Below are 21,693 nucleotides of genomic sequence, written 5' to 3'. Positions count from 1 at the left end.
ATCATGTAGAAAGCTTTAAAACAAAATACTTACTGAGTCAGAATTGGTATGGATGGAGCCCAGGAATCCATTTTTTAAAAGTATCCAGGTGATCTCATTGGTCCAGGATCTGCTCTGGGTAACAGTAAATGAATTTACCTTAATGTTTCTTCCAATTCTGAAATTCTGGACTGGTTTAGGAATAAGAGTCAAAACTAAAAATGAAAGCAATTTTAGGTTACATTAGTAAAATTACAGGATTAAGGTCTCCAGGTCTAACAGATGCTTCAAGAATAGCCAATTTGCCAGGGTAGTTTGGTAATTAAGAGTACTGAGGGTGTCTGGAAACAATGCTGCTAGAGAAATGGTTGAAAGGATTAAAGGTGCTTAGCCATGAGAAGACCTATAGCAGGAATCTGAGAGCTGTTTTTAAAAACTAACAGTGTTGCTGTGTGAAATAAAGAGTCATTGTCCCAGAAGGCAGAATAGCAGAAAGGTTTGGAAGCTAAGAAGATTCCTTCTTGGAGTCACTAACAGCTACTATGACCAAGGTGCCCTGGCTCGTGGAAGGAGCTCTTCCTCACTGGAAGGGTGTAAGAATCTTACTGCAGATCCTTGAGCAGGGATTGCCACTGTTAGGGGAAAAGTTTGTCACTGTCTTTTTCCCTGTTACTGAAAAGCTTGAATATAAGTTCCCAACTCTGCATTTTCCAATCTCACACATTTTTCTGTCCCACATAATAACTTTACAAAGAAGGGACTGAATAAATGGTGAATTGAAGGTGGAAAAATTAGCTGACTTTCCAGATACTACATATGTTCAGGTATCAGAAAAAATATTGCCAATCTATTTGGTAGAGGTGTTCGCGTTCACAAACATTTATTCAGTGACTACAGAGGCCCAGGTATTGCAATAGGTGAGGGATGCAGAAGAGAAGGATTCAACCATGGTACCTATCTTTGAGAGGCTTCCAGTCTACCAGGGAAGTCAGACATTACCTAATTCAATCATCCTTCCTTCACTATATTGTATAACCTGCTATGAGAGTGAAGTACAGATAGCTTGAGAGCATGCTGACCTCTTGGGTTGGGGAGAAAGCAGGAAGGTCTCCCTTAGCAAGTGATACATAAAGTAAGATTTGGGTGAATAAGAATTAGCTAGATAAAAGCACGGGGAGCCTCTGAAAAAGTGTTAAAGCATGTAAGTGTTTATGGAAGAAAGGAAGGCCAGTGTGATTCAAGTGTGAGCACCAAAAAGCAAGAAAACCTTCAGTCCTTTCCAAAACTCCTGTTACTTATTGTATTTTCATACTTTAGGCTTAAGAAAGATCCCATTCTGACATCTGCTGCCTAATATATATATAAAAATTCCAAATTACACAAGAACAGCCTCTAGTAACCTATTTTTTTGTAGGCTACAATAGTAAATTAAAAATAAAACACAGGTCTTTTCCCAACTCTGCATTATGGACATGACAGGAGACCATGAACAACTGTTACTTATATGTTACTTGCATGTAGTCAGTATTTCAGGTATGCATGGTACCTGAAATCGGTATATGTGGTACCATTTGCCTACTTTTGTACAAGTTCACAGAAAACTATGTAGAAATCACATATACAAAAGTTGAAAGACTTGTTACTGAAATGTAAAAACATTACAAAACACTTGCTTTGTCTTTTAAAGACAGTATCTGAGTATTTTCAGTTACAAAACATTCTTAAATTATTTCCATCCTAAATAAAACACACCTGGCTTTAGTCCAATAATCATTCTACTAAGGCTAAAGATCTTTAAACATGTCAGATAATTTTCATCTTGTTCTCAGTCACATTAGTAATGGTATTTTCCTTTCCCACTTATGTCCATAAAGGACAAGAATGCAACAAACTGTAATACTACATGAGCAGCTGTACAGACAATGATACCGCTGCATTTGAAACAAATTCTTCTGGCAGCTGCCTCACTCTGTAGTCACTTGAAATATTTATTAACCAGCTGGCATGTGAAAAGTATAAATTTGGGGAACAAAGGGTGATTTAGAGACATCAACATGTAAAAAGTGGGTTGCTGGAGAGTAGAGCTTTGTTAGGAACACAAGAATCAGTAGTTCAAAGTCCTAGGTTACAGCTTCAACTCTGCTATTCATTATGTGACTACATGAGTCAGATGTTTTTACTTACAAACACCAAAATCCAGTTTTGGTAGATTTAAGGAGAAAAGCAATTCATTAAAGAGATTGTGGTATTTTAGCATCTTCAGGAGGTCTTTGGAGAACAGCAACTGGAACATCACCCTTTGTCACATGGTCACTCCTCATAGCCTGGTAAAGTGAGGACTCCATCTCCACTGAGGATTAGATGCCACCACTTACCAAGGCCACTTCATCTTGTTGCATCTGCCTTGGTCACCAGAGAATTACTCTAAGACTCCACTTTGTTCTGTCTCTGGTTCCCAATTCAAAGCCTAGGGGATATTTAATTTGTAGTGTCAGGATCATGTGCGGATGCAGAGAAAAATATCTGGATTCAGCTTCTATCATGAAAGGCATGCTCTATTTCCCAACAAGCTCATAAGATGGGGAATTCAAATGTAGGATGGGAGTTCAGCTACTGGGCAGTAGACAGGTCTACTATGTTGACCCTGGACAAATTACTCTGAGCCTCTCTTCTATAAAGCAAGGTAATAAAGTTCACATGGCTGAAAAGGCTGTTTACTTATTCATTTTACAATAAATACCAACTATGTACTAGGATGCAAAGATGAGGAAGTCCTCTCTCTAGTTTAATGGAGGAGAGAAATCAATACATAGCAAGTGGTAGGGTAAAGGCATGCACAGGAGAGATGAGGGCAGAAGAAGAGAGGGCTAAACTGCAGTTTACAAATTCTCTTCTTATACTTAAGTACTTCATTTAAAATCAAATTTTCCATGTGGCAAGTGATGCGTGTACCACTAATGGGAAAGACAACATGCTCTTGTAAAAAACTGCTGCTGCACTCCTTTGGAAGGCTTAGCTGCTTTACAGAAATGCCAAAACAAACAATAATGCTGGCTGACAAATCCAGAAACTTAGGCCTTTGATTGCTTATTGACAGCAAAATCTAGACTGCCAGTTTCATACAATGGAATACTTTTCAAAGGATTAATGTTATAGCCTTGCCAGTCACCAATAACGAGATAAATAATCAAGCTCATTGTAGTGTGAACAACCCCTGTTCTGATCTGACCTGCCCTGAGTCAAAGTGGTCTTTCTGCTGTATCTGGTGTACAGCCTTGTGTCTGCTTAAAATAAATTGTTGGCTTTAGGGTTAGAGTTTTGTGTGTGTGTTTCAGTAAAAGACAGCAGCTGCATGGTAACTTAGCCCTCACCCAGAATCTAGAAATACCATACCCATCATATGGTAATAATATATGGAGCTCGTTTTTATAAAATACATTCTGTAGAACCAGGGACTGACACAGGTCAGTGGAACCACAGGGGTCAGCTATTACAAACTTCAGCTGGTGCAATAATTTCTTTTTCACAGCATTCCCAAGTTAGACATCTGTAGCTGACATTGTCTTCTAAAATCCAGAGATCTGTATGCAACTGCCTTTGTGATCATTTCATCTGATGACACACAGGCATCTTAAATTTAACAAGTCCAAAATTGAGTTCTTGATCTCACCCCATTTCCAAATATGTTACCTTTACAGTAGTTAGCATTTGAACAACAGCACCTCCATAGGTCCAGTAGGTTAAGCTAAAAGACTGGGAATCCTAATTTACTGTATCAAGCCAAGTTTTACTCTACCTCAAAAACGTATCTCATAATCCATTTCTCTTTGTCTCCACTAGCATTAGTCCAGTCAAAGTCTTAACCAATCTCTGTTTCCACTCTTATCTTTGTCTATCATGCACAGAGTAGCCGGCATACAAAAAAAAAAAAAAAAGGTATCAAGTTCCCTGTATCTCTGCACTTAAGGTGACTCACTTTTACATAAAATTTAAAAATCTCTAACATGGCCTACAGCGTGCTTCATGTTCTGGCCCCTGCCTACCTAACTTCACTTACACTGCTATCACAATAAAGCTTCAGACATTATCCAAAGAGCAGTGTTCTCTACTCTGTCCCGCCCCACCCACTCTCCCAAGAGCCTTCACCTGGACTTGCGCGGCTCTCTTCCATGTGGGTAACTCCTTACCTTCCTCTGAGAGGTCTTCCTAACGATCTGCCCTTGACCCCAATTTTAAATCACGGTTCCTTGAACGCACTTACCATTTATTTAAATGATGTCTGATTAATGTCTACCTTCTCCATTCGAGAAATAACTTGAGGACAGGAATCATATCAGCTGTGTTTACTTCTGCGCCTCTATAATAAGAGCCGCATCAACAGCTAATACCTACATTTACTATGTGGCAGGCATATACTCCTAGCGCACTGTCTGGCCCATACGCAGTGGTCAGTTTGCTGAATGAATGAACCCAGCCCTGGGTGCAAACCCACGAGTTGCTCGCCACCTCCCGGAACAACCCATTACACTGGTAACTGGTGATTGGAAGAATCTTCTTTATATTGACCCCAGCATACCTCCCCGCAATTTCCTCCCACTCATTCTATTTCTGCCCTTCTGGGGCCACGCAGTACAAGCCTTACTCGTCCTTCCACAGCTCGACTTGGCAGCGTCCCAAGAGCCGGCCCCCGCTCGCTTCTCCCCGCTCTGCCCTCCCGCCCCCTCCCCGCAGAGACCCCGGGTTCCTTCTCGGCCTGGCCCTGAGCACCCGACAGCGGCAACCGCCCGCCGCTCCCGGCATTCCCCGCCTCGCGCGTCACGTGACGGCACCAGCCGGCAACTGGCCGCCCGCCCCTGGCCGCGCGCCGCAGTCCTAGCGGCTCCGCTGCAGCTGCGGAGCCTGCGGTCGGGATTGCTGTGGGCGAGCGCCCCGGAGGGCGTCCAGCAAGGTGAGAGCGGCCGGCCCGCGAGCTGCGGGCGAACTTATCCCCGGGATGCCCTAGTCTCGGAGCAGGGGCCGGCCCGCGGGAGAGGGCTCGAGGGCCTGGGGGCTGCCTCCCGGGGCGACCGGCCGAGAAGGCGCCCCTCGGTCCTGGCAGAGGCTGAGCATCTGGCCCTAGCGGGACAGGAGGGAATGCCCTCAGCCCGCCTGTGGCCCGGCGCTCGCGCACCCTGCTGGCACCTGGAGGCTCCGCCGCGCCGAGCAGCTGTGCCCTGCTTTCCTCTCTTCTGTTATGCCTGGGATACGAAGGTGGACCTCCGCGGTTGGTTTCAGCTCTGAGGTTTTGCGAGTGTGTAACTGAAGTCAAAGAGGAAAAAACAGACTCTTGGGATGGTAAGAGCCTTTACCGGGAGCACAAGAGCGAGTGTCTAGGGCTGGGCACCTATTAGGTGTCTGATGTATTTTATGCAGATCGCAAATCTCTTGGAAACTCGGTTTCTCCATCTTTAAAGATGACTCCTGCCCTGCCTCCCTTATAGGACGGTAGTAAAGAACAGATGGAAAAGCCATTTGAAGAGCCAGAACTCTAAAGTCAGACCTGGGTTCAAGTCCTAGTTCTGCCACTTACTAGCTGTGTGACCTTGAGCGAGATAGAACCCCCATCTGTTAAAAGAAGATAATCATAGTACTTAGCTCATAAAGTTGCTCTGAGGATTAAGTGTAAAGGGCTTAGCAGTGTCCAGCACAGGAGTGCTCAACAGATAGTTATTAATGTAAGTATTATTAAATGAGTAAGCTAGACAGTGCTTTTACATGAGGGGTGTTTAGAATAATTACGCTTCAGTTTCTATATATTTAGTCCCAAAAAGAGTGCTGTTCTGGTTTCCTAATCGGCCAAGTTGGATCTTTCCCTGTTTTAGCTTTCTGGGCCCCCTTTGCCTTCTCATTTACAATTGGCATGTGAACCTGTTGTTCCAACCAAATGAGTCAAGCAGGATGGGAACATTAGTGTACTTGAGCAGATGGGTATCAGATTTCCTCTAAGGGGAAAGAAAAGTGCCAGGCATGTGCTGCCACCAAAAAAAGCACAGTTCAGTGACTGACTGTCAGAGCTGGAAGGTCCTGGGAAACCATCCGATCCAGGTGTCTCCTTTCACAAATGGAGAAACTGGACCCTGAATGAGGACAGGACTTTGATTTTCTCAGGACCCAACATAATGTTGAAACTGGGAGGGGTAAAGAACACATTGTATGCCAGGCACTGTGCTTTCCTTGAGTTCTAACCTAATTCTTCATTTATTCAAGTATTTGTGGAGCACCTACTGTGTGCTTGCACACCTACTAGGAGCTGGAGAAGAAATACATGTTTATCTCCTTCTTCCGGTTCTCAGTACATTTTCTAATCACAAGTTCCAGCTCCCAGTGAGCTTGCCTCAGCAGCTGGCTCCCAAGGGACAGAAGCACACCGGAGGGGACTGTGTTGTTCACTCATCAGTCACAGCAGTCCTTAGAACCCTTGCTGAAGCCTGGTGAGATTTTAAACACTGGAGACAATGCCGGTTTGTCAGGGCTTTTAGGAAAGGGCTTCCTTCTGGCCTGGAGCACTTGGATTTCTTTCTCTTTCTTGTTTCAGGCCTCTCCTTATTTTTAGATTTCTGGAAAGAACCACCCTCACTATAGTGCCTTCTTTTTGGTTCCCATGGTTATCAGATAAATTGTATTTTTATAATGGCACAAGTAGCTGTTAAGTAATCCATGGTCAAGCAGTCCCCAGTTCATGGTGGGTTTCTGTTTTCTGGTGGTGGTCTGTTTTTTTCAGTTTCTGTACAGTCATATTGTCCTCCTCCTTCCTTCTTTCCTTCAACAAACTGCCTCGGTGGCAGGGCCAAGAGGAGTAGGAATAAGTAGAAACAGAGATAAACACATATGTAGACTTTGGCTTAGGGACCTCAGAATCAGGGGGTATTGCCTCATCCAAGAGGCAGATCACTGGGAGCTCTGGTCAAGGGGTAGACTGAGAGCCGGCCAGAGCTCTCAGAGCTGGGCCATTGTGTTCTGGACAACCAAGAAGACATTACATCCTGAGATGCTTTTCAAGGAAGATGTAAAACAAGTCCCTTTTACCTGTCTTAGTCACATAGTAATAATAGATGGTTTGTAAGAAGCATTTTGTTCTTTCAGTTTGCCTTAATGAATGAACCATCTCTTACGTCACCTCTCCTGGGCTTTGTTTGAAATGCCTTCTAATTTCTCTCATTACCCTCTTTCTATTAGCTTAGTAGCATATTAGTTTCCTACTCATACACATATTGTATAAAAAAAAGGTAGCTAAACAGACATTTGATTAAGATTTTATCTATTTCATTTTAGATGTTTAATCTGTGTGCATTTCACCAGTTGGGTTCTGATGCAGTCACATATTTATTTTTCCAAGTCTCCTAAGTCCATTATGCCCTTATTACAGAGAATTCTGATGTCTCCTACTTCCAAGCCCCCTTGGGACTTAAAAGGTCTAAAAAAGTCAATCTTCCACTCTAGAGGAGAGAGAACTGCAGAGTCAGAGCAGTCCACCCACATTCTTATTTCTGACACAGCTATATGGTATCACTATTGGAGAGCTGTCCTGCACGGTCCAAGGATGTGTGGACACTGCTGCTCAGCGCCCTTATTGGACCAGGTTCCTGCCAGCTTGAGCCCATGCTTGGATTCCAAGGTTAGAGTTTTTTTAGTTATGCTCACATGCTTAGCCACTCTCCACAAAGCTGTGTTGAGCCTGACACCAGTCCAGATTCCCTGAATCTCCTGGTGAATTCTCTTTGTGGCCATATGGGGCCTTTTCCTTCTAGCAGCCTTGGTCAGGGTCACCCCAGACTACCCAAGACATTTCCCTGTTTTCAAGGCTTTTCTCAGGGTTTCGAGACTCAATCCCTTCTCTTCCTAACCTAAGGCTTTTTGGCAAACTGATTCTACTTCCTTTCCAGGATTCTGCCTATTAGGGATCCCCAGGAATTGCAGCCTTCAACCAGAGAGCTACCCTAGTACCTTTGGTGCACACTCACCTTACTTTTCATATGTAAGAAGGGTCCTCTGGTGACCTGACAGTGCACAGATATGATCCAGGAGACTGTGTCCCCATCTATAGTCCTAAGAGAAGTAGGCATTGAAAAATTATTTGCCATATACCCTCTACCAAAGGGATTTGGGGTGGCAAGGTTTTAATTTAAAAATGAAAGATTTTCAGTTCCTTCAGCTTTTCAAAGAACCAAACAATATTCAGCATGTTTATTTCACTGTCTTTAAACTTTTAAAAATATGAAATATAACAAGAATGCATACAGGAAAAAATCACAAATGTATAGTGTAATATTTCTAAGGGAAATACTTACAGAACCACCACTTATGTCAAGAAACAGAACATTGCCAATACTCAATAGTTCCCTCTTCCAAACCTGCTCCCCAGAAAGAAACACTATCTTGGCTTTTATGATAATCATTTCTTTGCTCTTCTTACAGTTTTTTCTCCTATATTTGCATCCCTAAACAATATAATTTTTACTAGCTTTTTTAACTGCATTCCTACAGCAGTGTACTGTGTGCATTTTGTGTTTGCTTCTTTTGCTCAGTTTGTGAGTTGCAGCCCTTTGGTAACCACACTTATTTCCTTTGCCAACACTGTTTCATAATATGAACATGTCACAATATATTTACCCTATGGTTGATGGGTACTTGTATTACATATAGTTTCTGACTACCAAGAACAGTACCCAAGAACATCCTTAGACATTTTTTATTGTGTATGTGAACAAGTTGCTTTGGGTTATCATATGTCAAAGTGAGATGTCTTTGCTAGATAATGCCAGTTTTCTAAGTGATTGTACCTATTTTCCTACTGAAATTATATGAAAGTTTCAGTGGCTTCACATCCTTGCAAATACTTCATAGTGCCAGTTTAAAATTTTTTAACTCTTCTTATGGGATATAATGATGATATCTCTTATGGTTTTAATTTTCTTTCTATAGTTAGAACTAATGTTTGAGCACTTTTATTTTTTTATTTTGTTATCATTAATCTACAATTACATGAAGAACATTATGTTTACTAGGGTCCCCCCTTCACCAAGTCCCCCCCACAAACCCTATTACAGTCACTGTCCATTAGCGTAGTTAAGATGTTGTAGAATCACTACTTGTCTTCTCTGTGTTGCACAGCCCTCCCCATGCCCCCCCCATTATACATACTAATCATAATACCCCCTTTCTTTTTCCCTGCCCTTATCTCTCCCTTCCCTCCCATTCTCTCCAGTTCCTTTCCCTTTGGTAACTGTTAGTCCATTCTTGGGTTCTGTGATTCTGCTGCTATTTTGTTCCTTCAGTTTCTCTTTGTTCTTATACTCCACATATGAGTGAAATCATTTGGTATTTGTCTTTCTCTGCCTGGCTTATTTCACTGAGCATAATACCCTCTAGCTCCATCCATGTTGTTGCAAATGGGAGGATTTGTTTTCTTCTTATGACTGAATAATATTCCATTGTGTATATGTACCACATCTTCTTTATCCATTCATCTACTGATGGACACTTAGGTTGCTTCCATTTCTTGGCTATTGTAAATAGTGATGCAATAAACATAGGGGTGCATCTGTCTTTTTCAAACTGGGCTGCTGTATTCTTAGGGTAAATTCCTAGAAGTGGAATTCCTGGGTCAAATGGTATGTCCATTTTGAGCATTTTGAGGAACCTCCATACTGTTTTCCACAATGGCTGAACTAATTTACATTCCCACCAGCAGTGTAGGAGGGTTCCCTCTTCTCCACAACCTCGCCAACACTTGTTGTCTTTTGGATGGTAGTCATCCCCACTGGTGTGTGGTGATATCTCACTGTGGTTTAATTTGCATTTCTCTGATGACTAGCGATGTGGAGCATCTTTTCATGTGTCTGTTGGCCATCTGAATTTCTTCTTTGGAGAACTGTCTGCTCAGCTCCTCTGCCATTTTTAAAATGGATTATTTGCTTTTTGTTTGTTGAGGTGTGTTAGATATATTTTGGATGTCAAGCCTTTATCGGATCTGTCATTTATGAATATATCCTCCCATACTGTAGGGTACCTGTTTGTTCTATTGATGGTGTCCTTTGCTGTACAGAAGCTTTTCAGCTTAATATAGTCCCACTTGTTCATTTTTGCTTTTGTTTTCCTTGCCCGGGGAGATATGTTCATGAAGAAGTCACTCAAGTTTATGTCTAAGAGATTTTTGCCTATGTTTTTTTCTAAGAGTTTTATGGTTTCATGACTTACATTCAGGTCTTTGATCCATTTCGAATCCACTTTTGTGTATGGGGTTAGACAGTGATCCAGTTTCATTCTCTTACATGTAGCTGTCCAGCTTTGCCAGCACCATCTGTTGAAGAGACTGTCATTTCCCCATTTTATGTCCATGGCTCCTTTATCATATATTAATTGACCATATATGTTTGGGTTAATGTCTGGAGTCTCTATTCTGTTTCACTGGTCTGTGGCTCTGTTCTTGTGCCAGTACCAAAATTGTCTTGATTACTGTGGCTTTGTAGTGAGCTTGAAGTTGGGGAGCGAGATCCCCCCGACTTTATTCTTCCTTCTCAGGATTGCTTTGGCTATTTGGGGTCTTTGGTGTTTCCATATGAATTGAACCATTTGTTCCAGTTCATTGAAGAATGCTGTTGCTAATTTGATAGGGATTGCATCAAATCTGTATATTGCTTTGGGCAGGATGGCCATTTTGACGATATTAATTCTTCCTAGCCAAGAGCATGGGATGAGTTTCCATTTGTTAGTGTCCTCTTTAATTTCTCTTAAAAGAATGTCTTATAGTTTTCAGGGTATAGGTCTTTCACTTCTTTGGTTAGGTTTATTCCTAGGTATTTTATTCTTTTTGACGCAATTGTAAATGGAATTGTTTTCCTGATTTCTCTTTCTATTGGTTCATTGTTAGTGTATAGGAAAGCCACAGATTTGTGTGTGTTAATTTTGTATCCTGCAACTTTTGAGCACTTTTTTTAATTGGTTAATTGGATGGCCTTTTTTTTGGTGAACTGCCTATTCAAGTCTTCTGCCTCTTTCGATTTTTCTCACTGATTTATGGAGTTCTTTATACATTTTGGTTATAAAGTTGTCCCCTGTTAGTTACATGTTTTAAAAGTATATTCTGCTCTGTGAGTCTCTTTTCACCTTCTTAAATGGTGATATTGTGTATCCTATTCTGTAGAAGCAGGGACTGAAATGGGGATTCTTATTCAGGTGACATACTGGGAGAAGTGCTCAGGAAAAGAATGAGGGAAGCAGAGTGGGAGAAGGGGAAGAGAGGTATATACCTGGGTGAGTGGCAGTTTGTCTGGAGAAGGGACATCTGCGAGTTGTCATCAGCTGGCACTTCTAGCTGGGGGTGGGTGTGCTGGCCAGTAAAGATCTGGGTTTGGCACCAATATTATTCTCTGCAGTCCATTCAGATACATTGCCTCTTTGTGTTAAGTTCACTCCATCCAGATACAGCTTCTCCAGGATTCCGGCTGGTCACAATTTCTGGGAAAACTTGTAAAAGGAAGGTTAGTGGGACAAACTGCAGTCCCTACCACTGCAGTTAGTCCAGAGCTTTAACACGCACCCGTCACCTCCTCCACTGTCCCATTTAGTTTCCCCTCCATTGTCCCTTGAATGTTGGGGAGAACTCAGTGATAAAGCCACCTGTTTCTGGAAGTTTGTTATCTTTAATGTTATTTTTGACCAAAGATTCAATGTTTTTAATGGTTCTAAGACAATTAAAATTTTTTGAGTTTTAGTAATACTTTCTACAAATTTGTCCCTTTTAAGGTTTCAAAATTTATATAAAATTGCTTATAATATTTTCTTATTATTCTTTTAATGTCTACAGCATCTGTAGAGATACTTCCCTTTTTATTCTGATTACATTTTTATGCTTTCTCCCGTTTTTTCTTCTTCAGTCTCAGTAGAGATTCTTTTCAAAGAACAAATTTTTATCTTCATTCATATTCTCTGTAGTAAGTTGTTTCCTATTTCATTAAGTTTTGCTCTTTTTCATTCTACTTTCCTTAGATACATTTTGTTTTCTTCCCTTCTTGAAATGGATTGCTTGGTTCATTAATTTTTATCCTTTTTATTCCTTCCATGTAAGGCTATACATTTTTCTCCAAACACTGTTTAATAGGAGCTCACAAGTTTTAATAGGTAGTATTTCAGTCATTTATTTCTAAGTACTTTCTGATTTCCATTGTGATTTCCCTTTGACTCATAGGTTTCTTAGAGATGTGTTTCTTAATTTCCAAACATATGAGTATTTTCTAGTTATCTTTTATTAATTGATTGTGGTCAGTAAGCTTGTTCTTTGAAATTTGTTTAAATTTCTGTTAGGACTCTGTTTATGGTCAGTTTCTGTTAATGTTATGTGTGTACTTGAAAGTAATGTGTATTCTACAGTTAGAGGACTCAATGTTTGATCTAATGCCATTAGATCAAGTTTGTTAATTATATTCAAGTCTTCTTTATCCTGTTTTTTTTACCTATTTTAGCTGTTATAAAGAGAAATGTGTTAAAATATCCAACTGTGATTATGAATTTGTCTATTTCACCTTTTAATTTTTTTACCTTATACCTTTGAGCCCTATTATCAAGTACATACAAATATAAAGTTGTTATATCTTACAGGTGAAATAATCTTACCGTGATGAAGTTGCCCTGTTCATCTCTAGTAAAAGAATGCTTTTTTCACATTAAACTCCATTTTATCCATTTAGCAGACCCATATGGCTATACCATGCATTTTTGGTTAATCTATGCAAGGTATGTCTTCTTTCCCTCCTTTTAGCATCATCCTTTCTGTATCACTATGTTTTAGATATGTATCTTACAAGTAGCACATAATTGGCTTTTTTTATAGCCTGCCTTTGTCTTTTAATCAGTCCATATTCATTTAATATAACCACTGATATATTTAGGTGTAAATCTGTCTTCATATTTTATGCTTTCCATGCATTTGTCCTGCACGTACACCCTTCATTTTAGCTTTCTTCCCTTCTTTCCCTTTATTTTTAATCACTTGCATTTTTTCCTTCTACTAGTTTGGACATTATGTACTTGTTCTTCTTTCACGGTTACCCATAAAATTTTAATTTAACCAAAGTTGATAAGTTATGGGAGTGATAAATATCCCTATTCTTCTTTTTGGACAGTACAAGGACCTTACACCACTTCATCCCCATCTTACTTAGTGGTAGGCTAGTTATTGTCAACTTTGATTAGAGTCATTTAGGACCCACAATGTGATGAAGGAGGAAAAAAGTGAGAGAGTGAAGAATTTACTTGAGAAAACTATGTATTAGTCTGGACTCTTGGTTGCAAGTGATCAGCTTAGACTCTCTTTACTTTAAGAAGAAAATCTGTTGACTTAGAAAACTGCATAGCTGGACCTAGGGGCTCAAAAAAATATTTTTGGGGTTCCCTCTTTCCATCTCAGTTGCTCAACATTGCTTATCTTAATTTGGCTTCATTCCTCAGATGACCTCTTCTGCGGTTTCCCCATCTGTGGTAAGGGGGATGGGTGTTCTGACTGTCTACTTTGGGTCTGGCACTCGTCCTGTGTGATGGAGGATGAGGCACTCTGAACAAGAGCCCTCTAGAACTTAATCGAGTGGGAGTAGAGTCCCTCTGAGGAACCAGAAGAGGGAGGGTAAGTCATAGCTACCATGGTCCCCTAGAGTGAGCAATGGCTGGAAAAGTGATGGCAAAGAAAGAAGAGAGTTCAGAGGCTGCCATTAGAATCAGCTCAGTTTATCTGTTCACGGAAGGGGGAGGACACCACCTGTTCATGAGGCCACTAAGCTCCTTTGAAGGAGTTGGCTCACCCAGGTCCTGCGCCCACCGACCACTGGATACTTTGGCACTGCTGGCTGAAGGCATCCTGGTGGTCCACAGCAGCAGAGGTGAGGGAGAGCTAGTGTGGGCGCTCTAGTATGTGGAGATGTATTCAACACGTCAGCTGTGCACTTGCTGTTTCTCAGCTCTTTCAGAGAAAATTCTACATCTGCAACTCCTGTTCATGTAGGGGCAGCCCCAGATAGCCATGTTTTCTACCATAAAGTCCTGCTTTATCCCTACTCCCTGGGCAAAACCTGCCAGACCAGAGGAGGACTTCAGACCCAAGAAGAGCCAATTCACAGGCTCACCAAGGATCATGATGTGACCTAGTGGGGTAGAAAAATGCACGTTCCCTCTTAGAAATTTGAAGTGGGGATTACAGAAGGACACTAAGCTACAGAAACTGAAGCTGAAACAGTACATAGAAGCCATGAAATAGAGTCAGGCCTTTGAGGAGTCCTAGCTTGCCAAAATTACGAGGAAGTAGAAGCAGTGAGGTAAGCAGTGAGAAAAGTTTGTATAGACTCCAGTAAGAAGAGACTGGAGCAGACCCGTAGACAGTGGCTGAGCCGTGATAAGTGAACACCCACAGACTTCAGCTACTGAGCGCCTTGGACTGCCGTGGGTCCAGACATTTCATTCTAGACTTTGGGAGACCCAGCCCTACTGTGGGCCTATACTTGGATTTCCACAAAATTCCATACCCTTAATAATCGAAGCTATACCCTTATGATAAGCCCTCCCTTGTTTTCACTTGTTATCAAAGACTCACCAGAAACTGGTATTCAGAACCTGGAGGCTGTGCTTACATGGGTAAATTCTGTTGCTGCAAGTGCTGTTTTATTCATGCTGTTCTGCAAAGAAAACTCACTCTTTGTCATCACATGTTCACAGCTACAAACCTCGTTGGCTCCTCTGCGCACACTGCATGGCCCGGAACCAAGGCAGCGAGCTCCGCTCCCTCCGTGGTCTCCTTGTTCCCTACCTCACTACAGAAAACCCTGACTTATTGCCTATAACTGTTTTTTCTAAGATATTGGAGGGTTTGTTCAAATGCAATACAGAGAAACAGAGAATTTAGAGAAAGGAGTCATAGGAGAAAAGGAATTCGTCACCATTTATCGTGTATTTACTGTGTGTCAGGCACAGTGTTCAATGATTTCCATCAATTTTCTCATTTCACCTTCACAACTCCCTAAGGTATTATGCCCACTTTATAGATGCAGGAGCTGAGACAGGATGGTCTGAGTCCATTGAAAGTTCAGTTCGGGGTGTAAAATAATAGTCACTTGGTGTGGAATTGCCTCAAGCTGAGAGTGGTTAAAGAGAAATGGCTGGGAAATCTGTATGTGGCCAAGTGGCAGACAGGAGAGGTGGGAAGGAGGCTGATGAGATGCTCCCCTCTGCAGGCCCAGCTGCCTGGGAAGAGGCCAGAGGGAGGCGCCCCTAGGCCTGGCTTGGTTGGGGTCCACAGGAGGTCTGCTGTTTACTTGCTGCTGCTGCACTGCTGCCTGCTGGCCAAAGGTCTGCTGTGGGTAGAGGGGCCATGATTTTCACAGATTCTGGCTTAAGTTCTTAAATCTTTGTTCCAGGCTTCCTAAAGAGTACTGCTGTCAATCTGACTCAGACACCATGTGAAACTCTAATGCATAGTAATTGCAGGATTAAATTCATTCTTATTTCATGGTCTGTGAGTTTATGTGTCTGCAACAGTGAGGTTAGAAGGCCCTCCTCTCCCATCATTTCATAAGTTAGGAGCCCAGAATCTCAGAAAGGGGGCTGGAGGCAGGCCGTTGTAGTGGAAGGAGCAGGGGCCTGGGACTCTGCCCACGTTGGGAGCTGCAGCTGTGCTGCTTACTAACTAAATGAAAAGCAGAGTAACTGTTTCCTCCTGGAATTGGGGATAAGAATAGTACTACCTCTTGGGTTGTTGTCAGTGGTCACTGAGCTGACATAAAAGCACCTGGTATTAGTAAGCCTTAAACACACCTTTCCCTGGCCCTCAAGGTGACCCAGTGAATTAGAATCAGGACTAAAACCCAAATTTGGGGGTTCCTGACCCAGTGTGCTCTGCTAGCCCACAACGAGCAGGCAGTGCATTGGAGGAGGGAGGGGACCCTTACGGCTCCCAACCACACTCTGAAAGCACCATACATGCATCAGAACACAGTGTTCTGATCTATCTCATCAAATTTCAAAGCCGAAAATAAGAAACAGCTGCTTACTTCTTAGGATAAAGAGAGCTGATGTTTGAAGAAATAATGAAAAGCCCAGCTGAGATTTTTGTCATCTTTAAAGTCTTAAGTTTTGTTTCAATTTCAATAGTATGTGTGTAAGTATAGGTATGTGTACAAGGCTAACTTTTGTGGTCCACAATATTTTACATTCTGTGTACTTCCAAACTAAAATCCACAAAACTTTAGGGAAACTTACTTTCATTTGTTATAGATCTAAAATTAACCCATTACAGTTGCTCAACTGATACAGTTTGTGTTTACACTACTGTGTAGTGTGTCTCATAATGTAGGAGGAAAATATCTTTTCCCCCTTTGTTGATACTAAGTAGAGTTCTGGGCTTTCATAGATTTCCCCCCCGCCCCACCTTTTTAAATTAAAAGCAAAGTTCCTGCCACTTGAATACTGACATGGTCTCCCATAGGTAGGAAGGAAGTGTATTTTCTTCATTATATAAACACGGGACAGGAAAGCAGAGTTGTTAAGGCCCTGCCCTCAAGATTACCCAGCGAGGGAAGGGCAGAACCCAAGCTAGAAGCCTGTTGGGTCCATTCTGTCGGAGTCGTCTCAGTATGGGTTGAGCCTTTTGTGCTGTGACTCAAGGCAACTCCCCATGGCCACTAAAATTAATGAAAACTCCCTGTGAACCCATCAAGCTGCCCTTTCTCACTGAGCCCTGCAGGGCCCCGAGCTGCAGCCAGACTGGGCTTCTTACTGGGTCCAACCTCGGGGGCTTTGGCAACTCTCTTCTCCCTTCAGTCCCCCTTCTTGCATTCTCTGGATGCCCCAGTCTTACCCATATCTCAGAGGCTGGCTCAGATGCCAGCTCTTTCACAAACATTGGCTTAAGGGTGAAAAACCTAGTCTTTTGGGTCAGGCCTGGCTTTAGAAGGGGGCTTTGCTGCTCTCTAGCAGAGTGATTTGGGGTCAATCTTTTGTCATGTAAGTTCTCACAGGCTTAGTTTCTCCATCTGTAGAATGAAGACAACACTTTAAACCATTGCTTTTCGAACATAGGGTGCACACAAGTTCCCTGGTGAGCTTATTGAAATGCCAGTTCTGATCCAGTAGGTACAGGAGAGTGCCCAAGAACTGCCATTTCTAGCCAGGTATTTTTGGTAGAGAGATCTTTTCTCTCCTACCAACTCGACGGTGGGGTCTTTATCATATTCCTGACTCCCTCGCAGCTCTTACACATAGCAAGTGTTGACTACATACTTGGTTTTTACTTATTTCTCTGTTATTCCACAAGGCTTTGTATCACAGCAGGGATTCTGTAGCTAATGGTCTGAATAGTCTCAGCTATTTTGATGTATCAGATGATGATGGTGACATTCATTCCTTCAGTAAATGTTTATTGAGCACCTACTATGGCCGGGCATAGTTCTAGGCATAATACAAGGCAGTGATACAAAGTTTCTGCCTGTAAGGAGCTTACTTTTTCTTAATTGAAGTATAGTTGATATGTAGTGTTAGTCTTCAGATGTACAACATGGTGATTCAACAATCACATATATTACTAAATGCTCACCACTCTCTCTGCTCTCTGTAGTGATCTCACCCCACCCCATGGCTTCAAATGGTATTTCCCCGGAGACCTTCCTTGGCAACGCTATCTAAAATATAAAATAGCACACAAGCAAATGCACACAGGCACTTCCCTTAGCCTGCTTCATCTTTCTTCATAGCATTTATGTTATTAAATTTGAAATTTATTGTCTGTCTGTGAAGGTAGTTACTTGGTCTTGTTTATTGCTTGTTGTTATTAAGAACAGTACCTATCACAGTAGTACACAGTCACTGGATATTTGTTGAATAGATTATTTTTTTCTTTGGGAAGTTCTCAAAATCCTCATGAGGTATAGCAGGACAGCCATTGTTGGGCTGTTTACAGGTGAGAAAATAAGGTCAGAAAGGTTAGAGGACTTGCCTCAAGTCATGGGGCTGGAAGCAGAAGAGCCTGCTTGTGGAGAGCCAGGTCTTGTGGGCCTCACCTCCCAAGAGGGTGGCCTCTGCCTCACCCACTGAGATTAGGGACACCCCCAGAGGCATGTGGATGCCTCCAGTGTGCAGTTAGGAGGGTGCCTCACCGAAGCTCTGAGTTCTCAAACCCTTGGGAACATATAAAAAAAAAGGAACAGCTTGAGGCCTACCTCAGGACCTGCCCCTTCCCATCCCAAACCGGATCCTACTCTTGTTTCTCCAGTTCTTCACTTCACACTCCAGTGCACAGGCCTGGGGTAATTTGTTCCTTTTTTTTTTTTTTTCCCATAGCTCAGAGGTCCCAGTGGCAAAAAGGAAGGGCAAAACTTGAATACACTTTTTTTAAAGTGTTACCTGGTTATAGAAATCCCTGTTGCTGCATGAATCCCCATGGATTAGTGTAAAGATACAGTAAATAAAGCCAAATGGAACAATAGGGAATGTGACATTTGAATTAAAGGAAATTCACCCTGAACTCTGAGGGGGTCTTGAGGAGAGCATTGTTGGCCTCATTCTAGATTCAGCCCCTGGGGTGCTGCCTAGAGTTGGGGACATGGACCAGTTTGGAAAGATGAAAAAGATGGAAAATTCCTTGCTGGTAGATTCCCAGAAGGCCAGCCACAAGACCCTTTGCTTCCCACTGTGGGGTAGGCTACTTGGAACCCCCCAAAACTGACCCTCATACCATCCTGAGGGAAAGGTAATGTCATTTAACATTTGCAAGGTTGTGAGTTTCTGACCTCACTATTCCAGATAACATACCTTTCTAGTATGGGTCTTCTTAAAATATAGCTCTGATCAGGCCATTCCCCTCGCAAGGTACCTACAGTAGACAGAATACAAGTTTCTGAGTTTGGCATCCAAGGCCTATTCCAAACCTGCAACATACATGAGAGCAGAACTCCAGTGGCTCACAGGGGGCAGAACTGAGACCAACTGAGGATGTAAGTCAGAGCTAGATTTCAGCTCCATATTGGGAGATATGCCAAAGTCCCTCCAGACATGGAATGGGCAGTTTTAAGGCGTCCAGGGGTTTCATAATAGTGTCCTTGAGCATTTCACATGCTCTCTCAGTCAGGAGAGGCTAGGTTATACTGTAGTAACAGTCCCCAAATTCTCAGTGTCTTAACCTAAAACAAAAGGTTATGTTTCATGCATGGTGTGTGTCCCTTTTGGGTTGGTGGGACCTCTGCTTATCCTGCCAGATTAGCCATCAGCTCAGATGTTGCCCGTTGCTGTGCCAGGGAGAAAAGAGTTCTGGATGATCTTGCAGTTCATCGGCACTTGAACTTGGCAGTTCAGTGCTGCATAGAGAAGTGGCCGATCTCTCTTCTACTCAAAAATCACTGATTAGTACTCGTCGTGTGGTGCCAGCCAAACCAGAGGGACCAGAGAGTACAATCCTATCGTATGCCCAGAAGGAGGGAAATTAATTACTCACACAGTGTGCACTAGATCTTTTAATTGTCACAGCAGTCCTTTGGGGTGGTATCAGGTCCCCAGTATATATGTGAGGTTATAAACCAAGGCCTGGGAGGTTAAGTGACTTGCTCAGGGTCTCATACAACGTGACCCCAGGTCATCTGGCTTTGAGATTATTAGTCTCTTCACAATATAGGGAGAGCCACAGCTCTGAGAGGGTTATAGCAGAGGAGAGCCATTTAGTGAGGATGCTGCATTCAAGTGTGGAATGGGGCCCTTTTCATGACAGTTACCAGGGAGCTTGGTAAAAATGGAGGTAATTGGTCCCACTCCATAGATTCTGCAGATCTGAAGTAGCGTAGGAACAGACCTTGAGTGATTCTGAGGCAGAGGGTCAAGAGCTATGTTTTAAGAACCATTGTTACAGGAAGTCCTGCCAAGTCTGGCTTAAAGATTTTCTTTCCTCTTGAGCTCTGTAAGCTGTAGTGTTTAATTCTTTCTATCCTAGGTTATTATTAGCTGTGTTCACTTCCTATCACTTTTTTCTCATTCCAGTATCCCCCACACTCCAGAAGGGCTATGTTTGCAAAGCAAACACACTGAGGAATAAGAAGGATTTTTATTATTTAATTTTTTATTCACAGTAGAACTTTCAGAATTTCTACATAGGAATTTCTGTATAGATATAGGAATCTCGTGGGGTGAGGAGGGAGGGTCATTGAAGCTGTGTTTATATAGTAAATTTACAGAAGTTTGTGAAAATCAATTATTCACCTAAAAATTGGGGTGGGGTCATGATGGCCATTCTCTGTTTATTCATTTACATGAAAACACTGTTATTAACCATGTACTTTGTGCTAGGTATGAGAGGGTGTGTTTGGTCCCTGCTATATTCTCTGTAACTCAGTCATGGTGGCCTGGTGTATTCCTTATTGATGGGCTGTCATGGTAACGGTGGGAAGCTCATCTGGGACAGAACTGGCAGTGCTGGGTGCTATGGGATGTCACATGGGGCACACAACAGGTTGGCCGGTTGGAACAGTGTTATGTGGTGAACTCAGTTCAAGTCAGCAGTGAGGTAAGACAGTTACCAGAGTTGCTGGTGGTGATTTGGGAAGTTGTGATTTGGGTCTCTTATGTCCTCCTGAGAATTGGAATAGTGACCATTAGCAGACTTGCAAAAGGCCACAGGGAAGCCTCTCACCTGGAAGGCTATACAGAGGGTTCCTTTAGGGTTAGCTGAGTCACTCTTGAACACCCGTCAGAGTTATCCCCTTACAGAAGGAAAGAACGTCATGGATACAGTGTGTCAGAAAGTCCATAGTATATGGTGCTCCCTGGAAGCACAGGATACAGTTATAATCAGAGAAGCTAAGAATTTGGAAGTGGGAGGTAGGGATGAGGAGAAAAAGAATCTAAAAAGTAGATCAAAGCTCTTTAATGGTCAAAAGATACTCCTTCCAGATGCAGCAGTGGTCCTGGTGAAGATGAGCCTGCCCGCCGGGAAGAACTGCTTGGATGGCTGATGGTGTGTATGCTATACAGGAGCTTGTGGAGGTGGGGACTAATAGTGTTCTTCTGGGGGTTTGAAACTGAAGTAGCAAGATAATAAGAAAAAAAGAAGTAAGGCAAAGGCAGCTAAAAAATACTGTAAGTGAGCTCATCTATCATGTGGGAGGACACAATAACTGAGTGAGTTAGCAGAATGGGACTATGTGAAGGGTCAAAACTAGCTAGAAGAAATGCGAAATATAAAGTCACTGAATTCAGAGAATCCTGTACAGGTCACCAAGACCTTATGGAGACAGAGCAAAATAAAATTAAAAAAAATACCTCCTAAGTGAGGTGAGTCAAGAACATACTCGGAGGAGAGGACCTAACCGAGATGAATGGCACCTAAACCACTCCGCCGGCACTGGCGGCAGGGCTCCTTCCTCAGGCAAATGGCATTGTAATGAGAAAAGCAACATTCAAATTAGACAAAGGAATTGGAAGCAGAGTCATAAAGGTCTAGGGGGAAATGTGGGAGGGATGTGGAGTGCAAAGGTAGGACACTGTGAAGGAAAGAATGGGTTATGTAAGAGTTAAATATGAAAGGGTTGACGAAATCTAACCACAGGTACTGCTGACCTGCTGCCTCTCCCCGTAATTCTGGTATTGTAATTCAAGTCGATTGTAGGTAATGGTAAATCATGCAGTTATCTGCACTGGTTTACTTATTGGCATCCT

At 42.4% G+C, this 21,693-nt stretch overlaps 2 protein-coding genes across 10 annotated transcripts in view; one reads left to right on the top strand and one right to left on the bottom strand.

Moving 5' to 3' along the window:
* The first annotated feature begins 4,428 nt into the window (after positions 1 to 4,428).
* The window catches only part of FBXO10 (F-box protein 10), a 46,160-nt gene continuing 28,895 nt past the window's right edge, over positions 4,429 to 21,693 (top strand). The window contains exons 1-2 of one of the 7 annotated variants that reach the window (XM_036888324.2): positions 4,826 to 5,313; positions 7,515 to 7,633. In XM_036888324.2, coding sequence (XP_036744219.2) covers positions 7,559 to 7,633 — 75 coding nt within the window. In that variant the 5' untranslated portion in view covers positions 4,826 to 5,313; positions 7,515 to 7,558. Of the gene's footprint in view, positions 5,314 to 7,514; positions 7,634 to 20,928; positions 20,993 to 21,693 lie in introns of all 7 variants that reach the window. The other 6 variants (XM_036888326.2, XM_057498861.1, XM_036888330.2 and 3 more) reach the window with 6 other exon arrangements.
* POLR1E (RNA polymerase I subunit E) overlaps positions 8,202 to 21,693 on the bottom strand; it is a 61,679-nt gene continuing 48,187 nt past the window's right edge. Inside the window, exons 13-14 of one of the 3 annotated variants that reach the window (XR_008996558.1) lie at positions 18,805 to 18,865; positions 8,202 to 15,353 (exon numbers count right to left, since the gene is read on the bottom strand). The gene's annotated coding sequence lies outside the window, so the exon portion shown is untranslated. Of the gene's footprint in view, positions 15,354 to 16,441; positions 17,676 to 18,804; positions 18,866 to 21,693 lie in introns of those variants that run through there. The other 2 variants (XR_005025424.2, XR_005025423.2) reach the window with 2 other exon arrangements.

Source organism: Manis pentadactyla, chromosome 3 (assembly GCF_030020395.1).
Source record: "Manis pentadactyla isolate mManPen7 chromosome 3, mManPen7.hap1, whole genome shotgun sequence".
NCBI lineage: Eukaryota > Metazoa > Chordata > Mammalia > Pholidota > Manidae > Manis > Manis pentadactyla.
The sequence above is the reverse complement of the archived record's forward strand: the minus strand, read 5'-3'. Positions and strand labels throughout refer to the sequence as shown.